The sequence below is a fragment of the Hemiscyllium ocellatum genome, chromosome 13 (assembly GCF_020745735.1).
Source record: "Hemiscyllium ocellatum isolate sHemOce1 chromosome 13, sHemOce1.pat.X.cur, whole genome shotgun sequence".
NCBI lineage: Eukaryota > Metazoa > Chordata > Chondrichthyes > Orectolobiformes > Hemiscylliidae > Hemiscyllium > Hemiscyllium ocellatum.
Window position 1 is genome coordinate 20,638,938 of NC_083413.1, and position 17,325 is coordinate 20,656,262.

The 17,325-nt window shown below is 41.0% G+C and overlaps 1 protein-coding gene across 2 annotated transcripts in view; it reads left to right on the top strand.

Annotated features, from left to right (window-relative positions):
- Positions 1 to 17,325, top strand: part of LOC132821468 (membrane-spanning 4-domains subfamily A member 18-like) — a 59,937-nt gene that overhangs the window by 21,554 nt on the left and 21,058 nt on the right. For both annotated transcript variants that reach the window (XM_060834061.1, XM_060834060.1), the window contains exon 4: positions 14,632 to 14,688. In XM_060834061.1, the coding sequence (XP_060690044.1) occupies positions 14,632 to 14,688 (57 nt within the window). The remainder of the gene's footprint in view (positions 1 to 14,631; positions 14,689 to 17,325) is intronic.

Here is a 17,325-nt window from a genome sequence, read left to right on the forward strand (position 1 = left end):
TTCTGTGTGCAGCAATCTCCAATCTACTCTTTATATTTGCATTTGGAAATAGAGAGGGCACAGCTCCTGTTTTATGGCACCTTTGCCAAATTGAAATTTTTTGAGCAGCCTTCTTCTGTCAGGTTGATCTCTGTAGACTTGGTCTAAAACATGGGAGGCTCCCTAACATTTGTTACACTTGTTTGCGGCCTTGTATGTGAACAAATTTGGCTCCTCTTAGCTTCAGGAGCACTCCTGAGCATCATTGTTGCATGATGTGAATTGAACTCCTTTGTGGAAAAACATGTACCATGTATTAAAATGAGGATCAAGATCCACCAGGTACAGGCCTGAACATGAACAGTTTTGCTAAAGAGACAATTTATTCGAATTCATTTTTCTTTGAATTCTTTAATGGAATATGAATGCTGCTGGCAAAACCAGCATTGATTGCCCATCGAGGAGAAAGTGAGGTCTGCAGATGCTGGAGATCAGAGCTGAAAATGTGTTGCTGGAAAAGCGCAGCAGGTCAGGCAGCATCCAAGGAACAAGAAATTCGATGTTTCGGGCATAAGCCCTTCTTCAGGCTTATGCCCAAAACTTTGAATTTCCTGTTCCTTGGATGCTGCCTGACCTGCTGCGCTTTTCCAGCAGCCCATTGATTGCCCATCCCCTAATACCATTAAGAAGATAATGGTGAGCTGCTTTCTTGAACTATTTGGTGCAAGTGCATCAACCATTTGGGACTTTGATGAAACTAAATTTCTTCTTCCAGAGAGTGAAGAATCCGTAAAATCATTTGAGACCAAAACATCAAACATTTTAAAGAGGTGGATAGACATAGTTCATGGAGCTGAAGGGATCAAAGGTTATGGGGCTAAAGCTGAAACAGCTATTGCTGCGATCAGCTATGATTGTATTGAATGACAGAGCACACCCAAAGGGCCAAATGGACTATTCCTGTTCTTATTTTTCTATGTTTCTAAAAACATTGTTAGGAAGGAACTCCTAGGATATTGGCCCATAGTCATAATGCATTGCTAATGTAGCTTCAAATCAGAAAGGAGTAACTTGGTGGGGAACTTGCAGGTGATGCAGTTCCAAGTTCTGCTAGCCTTGTCCTCTTAGATGAGGGGGGTTGAAGGTTGTTGGCGCAAGAGCTTTGGAAGTAACTGCAGGGCATCTTGTGGATTATGTATTCTGCTGCAGCTGTCTGCCTTTGGTGGAGGGAGTTTATTTTTATTATAATGGCAGATGAGGTGTCATTTCAAGCAAACTGCTTTGTTTCAGATGGTGTGCAACCTTGAGTGGTTTTGGAGATGCACTCAGGTGGAAACTATAATATTGTTTTCTTGACTTGTAGACTGTGGACAGGCTTTGGGAGTGATAACTTGAGTTTCTTGTCACAGAATTCCCAGCCACTCCTGTTCTTGTCGACACAGTATGGATATAGCTGGTCCAGTTGAACTCCTAGTCAATGATAACCTCCAAGATGGTGAGGTATAAATTTAATGCTGCTATATTATATCTATATTAGAGAAAGAGCCAGTGTATTGCGTACATCTAATATAAAGCCAGATGGAACAGTAAACTGTAAGATGGACATAAAGAGGTTGCAAAAAAAGTAAGACCACTACGTGAGTGAGCACCAAGATGGCAGATGGAATACAAAGTTATTCAGTTTGGTCAGAAAATGGAAAACAGAATGTATTTTTTAGAAAGATGTGTAATTTGTTGTTCAAAGAGGCTTGGGTTAACGAGCACAAGTGAATTGAAAGTTAGCATGCAGGAACAGCGAGCAGTGAACTAAGAAAATGGCATGTTGGGCATTATATCAAGGGGATTGAAAAACAGGAATAAATAAGTCTTTCTCGAATTGTACAAAGACTTAGGTGAGACTAAGTCTGAAATAATGTATTCCATTTTCTGTTTCCATATTTAAGGAAGAATATACTTAAATTAAAAGTGATACAGAGAAGCTGCTCTTAAAGTACACTGGGCCAGCAGGTAAAATGACCCTGAAATGGTTGGAAAGGTGGCTCAGTAGTTAGCATTGCTGCCTCATTGCTCCAGAGACCTGGATTCAATTCTAACCTCTGGCGGCTATCGGTATGGAATTTGCACATTCTCCCTGAGTCTGCATGGGTTTCCATTGGGTGCTCTGGTTTCCCCCCCACTGTCCAAAGGTGATGGAGTGAATGGCTTGCTTCTACACTATATGGATTCTACGAAACCTCCAAATTGCACTGGAAAATTCTGTGATGGGAGCTATTGCTTCCTTACTAATTGATTTCAATACTTCTCCAACAGCGGGTGTCACGCTAATCAGACTGTAATTTCCACTTTTTGCCTCTTTCCATTTTTGAACAGGTGGTCAACATTATTAAGCTTCCAATCCTCTAGTACTTCTCCATTATCCACTGAAAATTGGAAAATTAAGCCCAATGCGTCCATTATCTCTGTTGCTACATCTTTTAGGATCCGAGGATGCAAGACATCAGGACCAGCAGATTTCAACCCATTAGTTTTCTCATACTATTTCTTTGGAGATGGTGATGGTACTTAATTCCTCCCGCATTTCTTTAGTATCTTCCACTGTAAAGACTGATTTAAAGACAGAAGGCAGGAACATGATCAGAGAACCAAAGCTTGGTTGAGCACAGTCCCTAAAGGAGTATAACAAGTGCAGCAGGGAACTTAAAAAGGACATTAGGAAAGCTAAGAGAGTGCATGAGAAAGCATTGGTGGGTCAGATAAAAGAAAACTCAAAAAGGATTTCTATATATATGTGAGATACTCTATGACGATTCTCTTTACTAACTCACTCATAAGTTTTCTATGTTTACTATACTGTTTTCCCATTTATTCATTCATAAAACTGCATTTCTGTAGTAAGTTTTACTCTTACACGAACAACTAAACATCCCTTCCTAGGCTGCCACCCCATTCCTGTTTCTTTACACCTTTTAATTCTTATTGGCCCTATGCTGCAAACAGTATTTAGACCTGTTTCTGCATCAAAGATTACCCCTGAATAAGTGTTAATGCTGTCAGCTACTCAGAACAATGTCAATCCTGCCATCATGTCTCTACTCAAAACTATTGTGAGTGAGTTATTTACACTATGGAGAGATTATAATATTAACTAGCCCTTAGTAACCATCACTTGGAATTTGTGAAGTCTGTAGGAAATCAATTTTCTGCACCAGCATGCCATGACAGTTTGCTGCTTTTTACCTCTCTGGAATTTCCTTATATGCTATATTTTCCTATAACACTGTACCATCTATTTCTAACTTTCATTTAGGACTACCAACTAATACTAACATATGTATTTGTTCTTTTCACATGTATATTAAATAGGGCCACCATCCCCTTTAAGAAACCTTCTATCAAAACAGCCCTTCCGTGAAACTGCATGAATGAGTATGTAGGAACTATCAAACAACGGCAATAGTAGATGAAATCTCATGACCCAGCTGCGAGAGATCAGTTTAATATTCTCTATACTTTTATTTGGTCCATGTATAATTTCTCACTTATTTAGATCATATAGGTCCAGTATTTTTGCTAGCATTACTAACTTTAAAGATGCCAAAAGTGTGGTGCTGGAAAACACAGCTGGTCAGACAGCATCAGAGAAACAGGAGAATCGATGTTTTGGTCGTAAGCCCTTCATCAGGTATGAGAACTTTAAAGACAAAAGGACTAACACCTCACAATTATGCAAACTCAGATGGGACAGATATTCTAGTCGCATCAGAAATGGCTACCAGCATTTAGCATGCTTAAACTATCCCCTGTTTCCCCAGGACAGATGTCAAGCAAAATTGTGCATAGTTGATACAACTATGTGACATTCTTATGCTAAAATTTTAATGTATGTTAAGACTGTGTATAAAAAGGGCTACTGTAAAACTGTGTTTGGAATTCCACTGTTGCCTCAAATCGATCAAAACAGAGGCTATTATTGCCCCTCACTGACCTTGGTTGCTATTGAACATAATCCAACTACTATAAAGAGCAGGAGAATAACTAGGGAAAGAGTAGTGCTCACTGGGGACCAAGATGATGTGAGCACAGTCCTCAATGAATACGTTACAATGGACAAGGGCAATGCCATATAGACATCAGGCCACAGGACTGTGAAACATTAGAAGAAATTAACATATAGTGACAGGAGGTACTAGTGGGCTTTGCAGACTTAAAGGTAGATAAATCCGCAGGGCTGCATGATATGTTTCTCAGATTGTTGAGGGGCTAAGGGAGGATATATCAGGGGCTATAGTTGTATTTTCTGCATCCTGTCTGGCATTGGGTGAGGTGCCAGTGGACTAGTGACGTTGTTCCAGTATTTAATAAGGGAGGAAGGAATAGATCAGGAAATTACAAGCTGGTTAGTCTAAGCTTGACGGTGAAGAAGCTATGAGAGAGAATTCTGAGGGGCAGAATACAATTGGACTTGGAGAGACACTGATAAATTAGGATTAGTCAACATAGATTTGGTAAGATGTCGGAACATATTTATGTCATGCAGCCCATTGAGTCTGGTTCACCATTCAACAAAAAGCTGTTAGTCTGATAATCCACAAACACCAATTTCCTTGTTCTTTAGCATTAGCTTCCATTACTGATTAAAAATCTGTCTTTCTCAGCTCGAACATACTTAATAGTCCAACCTCTATAGCCCTGTGCAGTAAAGAATTCCAGATTCATTATCTTCTGGGAGAAGAAATTTCTCTTCATCTCTATCTTCTATGGTTGACCCCTTACTCGGAGATTAGAACGTAGAACCATACAGTGTAGAACAGGCCCTCGATGTTGTGCCCATCCCCCAACACTATCCCATCATGATCCATTTGCTTATCCAAGGATTGTTTAAATCTTCCTAATGTGGCTGAGTTAACTACATTGGCAGGTAGGGCATTCATACACTTACCATTCTCTGAGTAAAGAACCTGCCTCTGACATCTGTCTTAAATCTATCACCCCTCAATTTGTAGTTATGCCCCCTCGTACAAGCTGACATCATTATCCTAGGAAAATGACTTCCACTGTCTACCCTATCTAATCCCTGAACATCTTGTGTGTCTCTATCAAATCCCCTCTTAGCCTTCTTCTTTCCAATGAGAACAGACCCAAGTAGCTCAGCCTTTCCTCATAAGACCTTCCCTCCAGACCAGGCAACATCATGATAAATCTCCTCTGCACCTTTTCCAATGTTTCCAAATCCATTCTGTAATGGGTCAACCAGAACTGTGCACAATATTCCAAGTGCGGCCGCACTAGCGTTTTGTATAGTTGCAGCATGACATTACAGCTCGAGAACTGAATCCCTCTATCAATAAAACCTAGCACACCGTATGCCTTCTTAACAGCACTATCAACCTGGGTGACAACTTTCAGGGATGTATCTACATGGACTCCAAGATCCCTCTGCACATCCACACCACCAAGAATCTTTCCATTGACCCAGTATTCTGCGTTCCTATTAATCTTTCCAAAATAAATCACCTCACATTTATCTGCATTAAACTCAGTTTGCCACCTCTCAGCCCAATTCTGCAATTTATCCCCCCCGCAACCTACAACATTCGTCCACACTGTCCACTACTTCACCAACTTTAGTGTCATCTGCAAACTTACTAACCCATCCACCTGTTCCTATGTCTAAGTCATTTATAAAAATGACAAACAACAATGGTCCCAAAACAGATCTTTGTGCCACACCACTAGTAACCGGACTCCAGGCTGAATATTTTCCATCAACCACCACTCGCTGCCTTCTTACAGAAAGCCAGTTTCTAATCCAAACTGCTAAACCAACCTCAATACTATGCCTCTGCATTTTCTCCAACAGCCTACCATGTGGAACCTTATCAAATGCTTTACCGAAGTCCATGTACACCACATCAACTGTCCTACCCTCATCCACATGCTTGGTCACCTTCTCAAAAAACTCAGGTTTGTGAGACATGACCTGACTTTGACAAAACCATGTTGATTATCTGAAATCAAATTGTTGCTTGCTGGATGATTATAAATCCTATCTCTTATAATCCTTTCCAAAACATTTCCTACAACAGACGTAAGGCTCACTGGTCTATAATTATCTGGGTCATCACTACTGCCCTTCTTGAACAAGAGCACAACATAAGGGCAGCATGGTGTCTCAGTGATTAGCACTGCTGCCTCACAGCACCAGGATCCTTGATTCAAATCCATCTTCGGGTGACTGTCGGTGTGGAGTTTGCACATTCTCCGCATGTCTGTATGGGTTTCCTCCCACAGTCCAAAGATGTGCAGGCGAGAAGAATTGGCCATGTTAAATTGCCTATAGTGTTAGATGCATTAGTCAGAGGCAGTTTGCTCTTCGGCGGGTCGGTGTGGACTTGTTTGGCAGAAGGGTCTGTTTCCACACTGTAGGAAATCTAATCTAATTTGCAATCCTCCAGTTCTCTGGTACTAAAACTGTCGACAATGACGACTCAAAGATCAAAGCCAAAGACTCCAATACCTCCTCCCTAGCTTTCCAGAGATTCCTCGGATAAATTCTGTCCAGCCCAGGGGACTTCTACTTTCACTCCTTTTAGAATTGATAACACCTCTTCCTTACTAACCTCAATCCATTCTAGTCTAATATCTCGTATCTCATTCTTCTCCTCTACAATATTCTTCTTTTCCTGAGTGAAAACCAATGAGAAGTATTCATTTAGCACCTCTCCGATCTCCAAGGTCCACACACACCTTCCTATTTCTGTCTTCCAATTCTGACTGACTGTAGTCATCCTTTTATTCCTCACATATCTATAGAAAGCTTTAGGGTTCTCCTTTATTCTACCTGCTAAGGACTGCTCATGTCCTCTCTTTGCTCTTCTTAACTCTCTTTAAATCCTTCCTAGCTAATCTGTAACTCTCCATCGCCTCATCTGAACCATCTCATCATCACATAAACCTCCTTCCGCATAACAAGAAATGCAATTTCTGTAGGAAACCATGGTTCCCTTACCTTAGCACTTCCTCCCTGCATGACAGGGCCATACCTATCAAGGATACACAATATCTGTTCCTTAAGCCAGCTCCACATTTTGATTGTCCCCATCCCCTGCATTTTTCTATCCCATTCTATGCATCCTAAGTCTTGCCTAATTGCATTATACTTGCCCTTCCCCCATCAATAACTCTTGTCCTGTGGTACGTACCTATCCCTTTGCATCGCTAAACTAAACATAATTATGGTCACTCTCTCCACAGAGCTCACCTACAACTAATTTAATACCTGGCCTGGTTCATTACTAAGCACGAGATCCAGTGTGGCCTCCCCTCTTGTCGGCCCTTTGACATACTGTGTCAGGAAACCCTCCTGCATGCATTTGACAAAAACTGATTCATCCGACATACAAGAGTTATAACACTTGCAGTCAATGTTGGGAAAGTTAAAGCCCCATAATGACCACCTGTTCCTTTCACTCCTACCCAGAATTGTTTTGCCGATCCTCTCTTCCACATCCCTAGAACTCTGCAGAGGCCTATTAAAAAAAAACTCCCAGCAGTGTGACCTCTCCTCTCCTATTTCTAACCTCAGCCCATACTACCTCAGTAGACGAATCCTCGTCAAAAGTTCTTTCAGCCACCATTATACTGTCCATGACTAACAAGGCCACCCTCTCCCCCACTTTTACCACTTTCCTTGTTCTTAATGGAAGATGTAAACCCTGGAACCTGCAACATCCATTCCTGACCCTGCTCTATCTATGTATCCGAAATGGCCACAACATCGAGGTCCCAGGTACCTATCCTTGCTGCAAGATCACCTATCTTATTTTGGATACTTCTGGCATTGAAGTAGACAGACTTCAAACCAGTTTGCTGTTCTCCAACACATTTGTGAGACCATGAAATCCTGTCCACGACCTTCGTACTCTCATACTCCTGTGCACTGGAACAACACCTCAGGTTCCCATCTCCCTGCTGAGCAAGTTTAAACCCACCCGAATAGCACCAGCAAATTTCCCCCCCAGGATATTGGTACCCCTCTGGTTTAGGTGAAGACTGTCCTGTTTGTAGAGGTCCCACCTTCCCCAGAATGAGCCCCAATTATCCATGTACCTGAAACCCTCCCTCCTGCACCATCCCTGCAGCCACTTGTTCTGCTGATATCTCTCCCTATTCCATGCCTCACTATCACGTGGCATGGATAACAAACCAGAGATAACAACTGTTTGTTCTAGCTCTCAGCTTCTACCCGAGCTCCCTGAAATCCTGCCTTCCACCCCTATGCCTCTTTCTACCTGTGTCGTTGGTACCTACATGGACCACGACTTGGGGCTGGTCACCCTCTTCCTTCAGGACCCCAAAGACATGATCAAGACATCATGGACCCTGGGAGGCAACCATGAGTCTCATTTGTTCCCAACAAACCTTCTATCTGACCCTCTAACTATTGAATCCCCAATGACTAACACTGTCCTCCTTTCCCTCCTTTCCCTCCTTTCCTCTGTGCAGTAGGGGCAGACACTTTGCCAGAGACCTGCACCCCACTGCATGTCCCTGGTAAATCAGCCCCACCAACAGTATCCAAAAAAAATGCTTGATTTTCAGGGGAACCAGCACATGGGATCGCTGCACTGACTGTATTTTCCCCCTTCGAACAGTTACCCAGCTTTCTTCATGCCTCGGAGTAACTGTTTCCCTGTAACTCATCCATCATAGCCTCTGCCTCCCGAATGATCTGATGATCATCCAGCTCCCACTCCAGTTCCCTAACACGGTCTAGGAAGAGCAAGAGTTGGGTGCACTTCCTGCAGATGTACTTGGATGGGACACTAATGATGCCCTTCACCTCAAACATCATGCAGGAAGAACATTCCTTTCCCTGCACTGCCATCCCTGCTAGTCCCTTTATCAGAATGTAAAAAAGAAGGGGAACTGACCTGATGTGTCCCTGGTGTTTAAGGTTAGAGGAGGTGGATGAGTGGGAGGCCCTATAGAGGTAGGGTCTCAGGTTTAGAAAACACTCACTTATATAGCTGGAGGGAAGTAAAAAAGTCTCTCCTTCCCCTGAAACCTCTGCTCTCTGATGTCAGATATAAAGACTCAAATCAGTGACTCACCGCTCCCGAAAGGCCCCTGGTCCAAGCTCCCATCCTTGGTGGTGCTGCTGCTGTTACTGAAAAACAGATATCCTCTGTTCCTAGGCCCTCCCAAAAGGAGAAGCAACCTCACCATATCTATCTTTTCAAGACCCATAACAACCTTTTATGTTTCAATCTCTCACTCATCTAAACTCCAACGAGTAGAAGCCCAAAACACTCAAAATCTCCTCATAAGACAGTCCTGCAGACCCAGGATTAACCAAATGAACCCTCTCTGGATTGTCTGATGCCATTAATTTTTTTTCTTTTGGGAAGGTGCCCAGAAATGTTGATGAGGGCAGTGCAGTTGATATAGATTACATAGAAATTAGCAAGGCTTCCAATAAGGCCCCTTATGGTAGACTGGCCAAGAACATAAGAGCCATGAGATCAGAGGCAAAATAGTATATTTGATCTAAAATTGGCGGGTTCAGGCAGGAAATAGAGGGAGATGGTCAGGGAATGTTTCTGTGACTAGAAATCTGTCTCCCATGGGTTTCTGTTGGACTCAGAGCTGGGCCCTGTTCTATTTGTGGTGTACATCAATGATTTGAATTTAAGTTTTGGAGAGGTATGTTCAAATAGTATGTGTGTAACATAAACATTTGAAGACTGGCCAAAATTGAGAAAGATATCAACTGGGCACACCAGTTGAATAGAATCTAATCTGGAACACTGTTGGGATAATGCATTTGGAGGGGACCTAAAAAGGCAAGGGATTGCACTGTGAATGATAGGACCCTGGTAATACTAAATATCAGAGGGATATTGATGTGCATATCTACATCTTATTCAAGGTAGCAAGACAGCTGTGTAGGATAGTGAAGAGGCAAATGGGACACTTGCCTTTATTAGCTGATGCATAGAATACAATAACAAGGCTGGAACTGTATAAAATGTTGTTTGTGTCGTAACTGAAGTACTATTGCAGTTCTGGTTATCACATTATAGGAAGGATTTATTTGCACCAGAGAGAGTGCAGAGATCTACCATGGTGCTACGTGTGTGCTGGGGTCTGAGCTATGAGGAGAAATTGGATCGGCTGGTGTTGTTTCTCTTGGAGGAAATAAGAAGAGACCTGTTATATGTGTGTAAGATTATGAAGGGCTTAAATAAGGTAATATGAAGACACCCTTCTTGTGAGTAGTGGGGCAAATAACCAGGGGACGCAGATTTAATGTAAGACATAGAAGGCGAGGAGGAGAGTTGAGAAATTCCTTTTACTCAAGAGAGTGGTGTGAGTCTGGAACTAACTGCTTGAAAGGGTGATTAAATCAGAAAACCTTGAAATATTTCAGTATTATTTAGATATTCACTCATTTTTCCATAATCTCCTGGGCAAAGGCTGGAAAATGGGACCAGTGTAGTCAGATCTTCATGGTGTAATGGGTGAGTGGCCTCATTCTGTGCCGTAAACATCTATGAATCAAACGTGGCTACACCATGTAATAAATGTTAATAAGAATTTTTAAAGAAAAAAAAGTAAAATCAAAAAGTATTCCTCCAGAAAATCTTGGGAAGAGCTTGTGGAGGAAGGGATAGGAAGACAAATGTGGTGCCCTGCAGTGAAAGTTCGCTATTATTCTCCAGGAAAGGAATGTTGTCTATGATGGGAAGTTGATTAAATTGGATCTATGTTCTCCAGAGTTTCGAAGAATGCTATGTCATCTGATTGGGACAAAAAAGCTTCTGAAAGGGTATAATAGGGGAAATGCCGAGAAAGTGTTTGTCAGTCAAGGAATTAAAAACACAAGGGCTGATCATTTAGGTCTGAGGTAAGGGTTGTGAATCTTGGGAATTTTCTACCCCAGAAGGTAACAGATGCTCCATCATGGAGTACAATTAATGTTGGAATAGATATGGTTTGGGGTCTCAGGGAATCAAGGGATTTGTGGAGCTGCTAAATAAATCCTGCTTGAAAGCACTTTCAACAGCACTTTCTATGACCTTGTTTATGATTATGAGTAAAATTTTGGGATGGTAGTTGGCAGGATTAGATTTGTTGTGCTTTCTCTGAACAGGACATATTTAGACAATTTTCTGTTCGGGGAGTTGCATGTGTCATAATTGTATCGTAAGATCAGTAGCAATAGGAACAGAATTAGGCCATTCAGCCCATCAAATGTGCTTCACCATTCAATTGTGACTGATGTGTTTCTCAACCCAATACTACTGCCTTCTCCCATAACCCTTGATCCCCTTACCAATCAAGGACCTATCTAAATCTGTCTTACGTACACTCAATGACTTGGCTTCCAGAGCCCTGTGCAACAATGAGATCCACAGATTAATCACCCTCTGGCTGAAGAAATTCCCCTCATTTTGGTTCTAAATGGTAATCTCTTCACTCTGAAGCAGTAAGAGAAAGTGAGGACTGCTGATGCTGGAGATCAGAGCTGAAACTGTGTTGCTGGAAAAGCGCAGCAGGTCAGACAGCATCCAAAGAGCAGGAGAATCGACGTTTCGGGCATGAGCCCTTCTTCAGGAAGCAGTACCCTTGGGCCCTATTCTCTCCTACTAGTGGAAGCATCTTTTCCATGTTCACTCTATCTGGGCATCTCGGTATTCTGCAAATTTCAATCAGATCTCTCCTTGTAAAAGTTCGTATTTGAGACGACTCAGGAAATCCCAAATGGAACTCGACCTGTAGCCTCTCTTGGTTCATCACAGAGATCGTACTCTGTGGTTGTCTGGAATATAAACCTCTTACAGACAGTTTAGTTTAACTTATTACCTGTATTTACCAATGGCGTCAATGTTACAATATGACATAGATACCTACAAGTCAGGCTTGAGCTAAGGTTTTAAGATCATTAGCAGAGTAGAGGTGCCAGCTCTTATCCCTAAGAGCTCTCTCAGGCTACTCCCCTTTATTGGTGCAAACAAGCTGTCTTTATACAGAAATTGGTACTGAGATTACAAAAACACATGTTCTTAATCAGATAAGCAAAAATAAAATGGCAAAGGTTTGTAGAGGAAGAGAAACTAATTGACCGGTCTGAGCATACTTGACTAATTAACCTACATGCATGTCAAGATGATCAAGCCAGGCCAAATGGCCAATTGCCATTGGCTAGATAAGCTTCCCTTTTTACAGTACATCATAACGAGAGGATAGTCTGAACTATGTGGGAAAGGTCATGAGGTAACCTCACTCAGCTAACATGCCCAGTACCATTGTTCTACAGCATGGCCTTTTTAAAAATCATCTTAGATTCTCAAAATGCAAATTAAATTCTTAACATCCTGGATCCTGAGCTCCAGGGAACAACACACAGACATCCAATCCATAACAAGCAAGTGTACACTCAAATCAGACCACAAAGAGTTAGCCTTTCCATGTGCATCTGTCCTGTCTCTCCCTCTCTCACGTATGACCATCTTACTTCTTTTATACTATCTCAGTTTCAGCCTTTGTAAAGGTAATGAGACATTCACATTCCAGAACAGTCAAGATTAGGGAGCTGAGCTTCATAAATTCAAACCTGTTCATTGCGGTATACATGAAAATGTATAGTGATTGTTCTACTACATGCACATTCCACTCTGTTTATTAAATTACAAGTTATTTTCTTACTGAGTATGAATTTTGTCAGGAGTCTTCAATATAAACATGAAATTCAGTTATCCAACGTCCAACTGTAAAATATTTCCAGCTTCCAGCCCTTGGGGTCGAAAGGAAGTACTGCTACACATTCCACAAGTGAACAAATGTTATCACCCTATTTACACCAATCCATTGAGACTAAGAACAGATATCCTTAATTCTTCTGAACAAATGAGCCCTCCCGCCATAGTTAAACACTTTCCTGCATATCTTATAGCAGATGAGTCACATGTAAGTTTACAAGCTTTCTCACCCTCATCCCTCTAAACTCTGTCAAGTACAGACTGAAACTCCTCAATCGCTCCTCAAATGTCAAGCTCTTCAGTCCCAGGATTATTCTTGTAAACCTCCTCTGGGACCCCTCCAATGCCAGCACATCCTTTCTTAGATATGGGCCCAAAAATGCTCACAATATCCCACATGCTTCCAGTTCAGAGCCTTATACTCAGCAGTACTTTTTGCTCTTATATTCCAGCACTCTTGATATGAATGCTATCATTGCACTTATATTCTTAACTGCCAACTGAACTTTCATTTTCAAAATGGTGTTGATTAAAAGTGCCTTATTCCATTCTAATTATTTGTTCTGCACTTTATACGCATCGTTATTTCATTCTCTGTTATGTCATTTTCCTTGATTTCAATATGGTGTGTCATTTTGCACTATTCCATTCAATATGGTGTGTCATTTAGTAAATTTGCAGTTGACACTAAGGTCGGTGGAATTGTGGACAGGTGGAAGGATGTTGCAGGTGACAGAGGGACATAGATAAGCTGCAGAGCTGGGCTGAGAAGTGGCAAATGGAGTTAAATGCTGAAAAGTGTGAGGCGATTCACTTTGGAAGGAGTAACAGGAATACAGAGAACTGGGCTAATAGTAAAATTCTTGGTGGTGTTGATGAGCAGAGAGATCTTGGTATCCATATACATAGAGACCTGAAAGTTGCCACCTAGGTTGATAGGATTGTTAAGAAGGCATACAGTGTGTTAGCTTTTATTGGTAGAGGGATTGAGTTTCGGAGCCATGAGGCATTGTTGCAGCTGTACAAAATTCTGGTGTGGCCGCACTTGGATTATTGCTTACAGTTCTGGTCACCGCATTATAGGAAAGATGTGGAAGCATTGGAAAGGGTGCTGAGGAGATTTACCAGGATGTTGCCTAATATGCAGGGAAGGTCTCACGAGGAAAGGCTGAGGGACTTGAGGCTGTTTTCATTAGAGAGGAGAAGTTTGAGAAGTGACTTAATACAGACATACCAGGTGATCAGAGGGTTAGACAGGGTGTACAGTGAGAGCCTTTTTCCTCGGATGGTGATGGCTAGCATGAGGGGATGTAGCTTTAAATTGAGGAGCGATAGAAAGAGGCCAGATGTCAGAGATAGGTTCTTTACTCAGAGAGTAGTAAGGGCATGGAACTCTCTGCCTGCAACAGTAGTAGACTCACCAAGTTTAAGGGCATTTAAATGGTCATTAGGTAAACATGGATGATAATGGAATAGTGTAGGTTACATGGGCTTCAGATTGTTGCGCTGATCTGTGGAACCATTGAGGGCTGAAGGGCTTGTACTGCACTATAATGTTCTATGTTCTAACCATGTTCCTTAAGTTGATCCTACCAAGACTTTTATGATTTGGATGTGAAGACAGAAAAACAATGAACAAGTGGCAGTCTTAGCTGTGATGCCCACTGTGCTATTAATACACTTAACTTCCTCATTTGTTCTTTGATCAGTTTGAAACAGAAGAATGACTGCCTTAGTAAGGAATCAGTGAGACAGAGAGTGTATGAAGCCATTATTTAACATGTCTGTACCTCAAGGTGGCAAAGACTTTCAAAGAGCAAAATCCCACACTTGAATTATTATTCAATTCTTCTATATTTGCTTTCTGATGTAAAATTTGTTTTTGAAGTTTGTTACTGCAGGGTCACTTGCTCTAGCTGTTGAGAGAATACCAACTGTATCTATGGTAAGTACTTGTTCATTTATGATTAGTTACATTAATATCATCATTCAAGATCACAAACGAGCTAGATTTTGGCATAGGTTTTTGCCACACTAAATCACTGCTTTGGTTTAGTTAGCACAAATTGGGCATTGCTCATTATTTAACGGGACCAGATTTAAATGTTGCTATAAAAGACCTAAAAACAAGAAAAATAATCTAAATGATGACAAAGTTCAGTAAGATTGTTCATGTTGTTGAACATGAAGGTCTTTTATTGAGGTGAATGGTGCTAAGATGAATCACTCACAGTATAGTGCATTCTATCATCAAAGATAACTCTAACACATCCTGTCTGCACGTAAATATGAGCAATGTGTTAAAGTTTATGACAACATCGCAAGAAAGACTCCTTAATCAGACGTTAATCTCTAAAATTGACCAAAATATCAGACAAATGTGGAAAAAATGAGTTGTTACGTAAATTAATCCTCACTGAATAAAGGTATTAAACCTACATATTGTCATGGGTGGACATAAAATTTTAAATTACTGGGTAAGTTCTATGATAATACATTCAAGCCAAAGAGATTCACGAGAAGCCAAAAACTCATTCTCGTATAGTGGTTCCAGACTATGAATACTCTTAATCAAGCAATTCATTGCATAATGATACTTTTTTTTCCCTAAAATATTTACTCTTTCAATTCGTTTACCTACAATGATCAGTCATCCTGACACTATTAATATATAACTAACTTTGGCTTGTCGTTTTGTTAAATCAGCAGCTCCATTGTTTATTTTTGCTTTTCCTCTGTACTGCTGTCTTATTCTAATCTAACTGTACTGTACTTTATGCACATTGTTATTTTGTTCTCTGGGATGTCACTCTCCTTGATTATAATATGTGCTATTTTGCATGTAACCATTTTCCTTGAAGGAAACTATTACAAGATAGAGTCAGTTCTTCAATAATGCAATAGCTTCGTTCTTGTGCAACCCCATGTTATGGAACAATCACACTTTAGAAACAACACTTAAAGTGTTGGTACTGTAATCACGTTACAGCCAATGCACATTTTAAAAGTTTGTGCATTAGAGACAGCGTTCCCAATTCATGAATCGCATTGCCGAAATGCAGGTTAAGGCAGAACAACCTGTATACAGGGCAACTTCGATTATCAGAATGACACGGGTGGGGAGTATTTTGTTTGGATAATGGAACGTTTAGATAATCAAATGTTTACCCAAGCATCGGGACCTTGAGATCTGTTCGGATAATCCGAAATTCGGATAATCGATGTTTGGGTAACCAAGGTTGTTCTGTATTCTGTTAAATCATTTAGTGTGCAAATGTAACACTATCTTATAATAATATAGTACAGGAATAATTCTGTTTTAAACCTATCAATGTACTAAGTTAAGATCTGAATTAACAATCATGGGAGTAAAGGCCAGCAGGCCCTAAGATTGAATATCCAATCAGGAACTATCATTGTGATGATTCTCACTGCAACTGGACACAGTGCAGATAGATTTACAGATTGTCACAGCTGAATGGAAATGAGAAGTGTGTTTTTCTTTGTGGCAATTAATCCACAAACCTGTTTTACACTCATTGATAAAATGGAAAGTTATTCTGGTATGGTTTATCTCGACATTGTTAAAGGATCAGATTAAATTTGCATTCTGGATTACAGTGTACTTATCCATTTTGGAACTTATGCATATTTGTGACTAGTGGAAGTATTCAGAATTGCCTGTCCGTAGTTGCAGCTGGAGAAAGAGAGGGTGTAGTGCTATTGTTTCTGGAATAGTAATCCAGATAGTTTTCTGGTGACCTGTGTTCATAGTCCACCAGAGCAGACGGAATTCAATGAAAATCTGAAATTAAAAGCCTAATGATGGCCATATTGATTGCTGTAAAAGCTCATCTGGTTGATAGAACATAGAACTAGACAGCAGAGGAATGGGTCCTTTGGCCCACGATGTTGTGCCAAACATGACGCCAAATTAAACTAATCCCTTCTACCTGTCCTTGGTCCATATCCCCCCAGTGGTTCACTAATGTCCTCTGAGGAAGGAAACCTGGTCTGGCCAAAATTCAGACCCAAGTAATGTAGTTGACTTTTAACTACCCTCTGAAATGGCATAGCACATCATTCAGTTCTATTAATCACGAAAACGTCTCAAATAAGGAAGGAAATTCCAATGAATCCTGCTAAGGCAAAAGAAAAAACAATGACAATTACAGTCCTGTCAATGCTACAAAGTCCTTCTTGCTAACAGCTGGGGGCTAGTGCCAAAGTTAGAAGAGCTGTCTCACAGACTAGTCAAGCAGCAACCTGACATAATCATATTCATGGAATCATTCCTTACACATAACATCCTAGATAACGCCATCTGTATGTTCTGACAACACAGACCCAGCTGAGGTCTGCTAGTCAGTAGAGAGTTGCACTGTGAGTTCACATTCTTAACTGTGGATCCCAATAAGTGTCATGACATCTAGTCAAGCTGTGTTATTTATTGTCTACTACTCCAAACATTGTTCTGAGGACCTGTGTTCCTCCCCCTTGCCTTTCTCCTGGGACCTCTAACCATTGTTGATGAATCAGTGGTTCTCCGTGTTGAACACTACTAAGTGTAAGCACTGCGAGT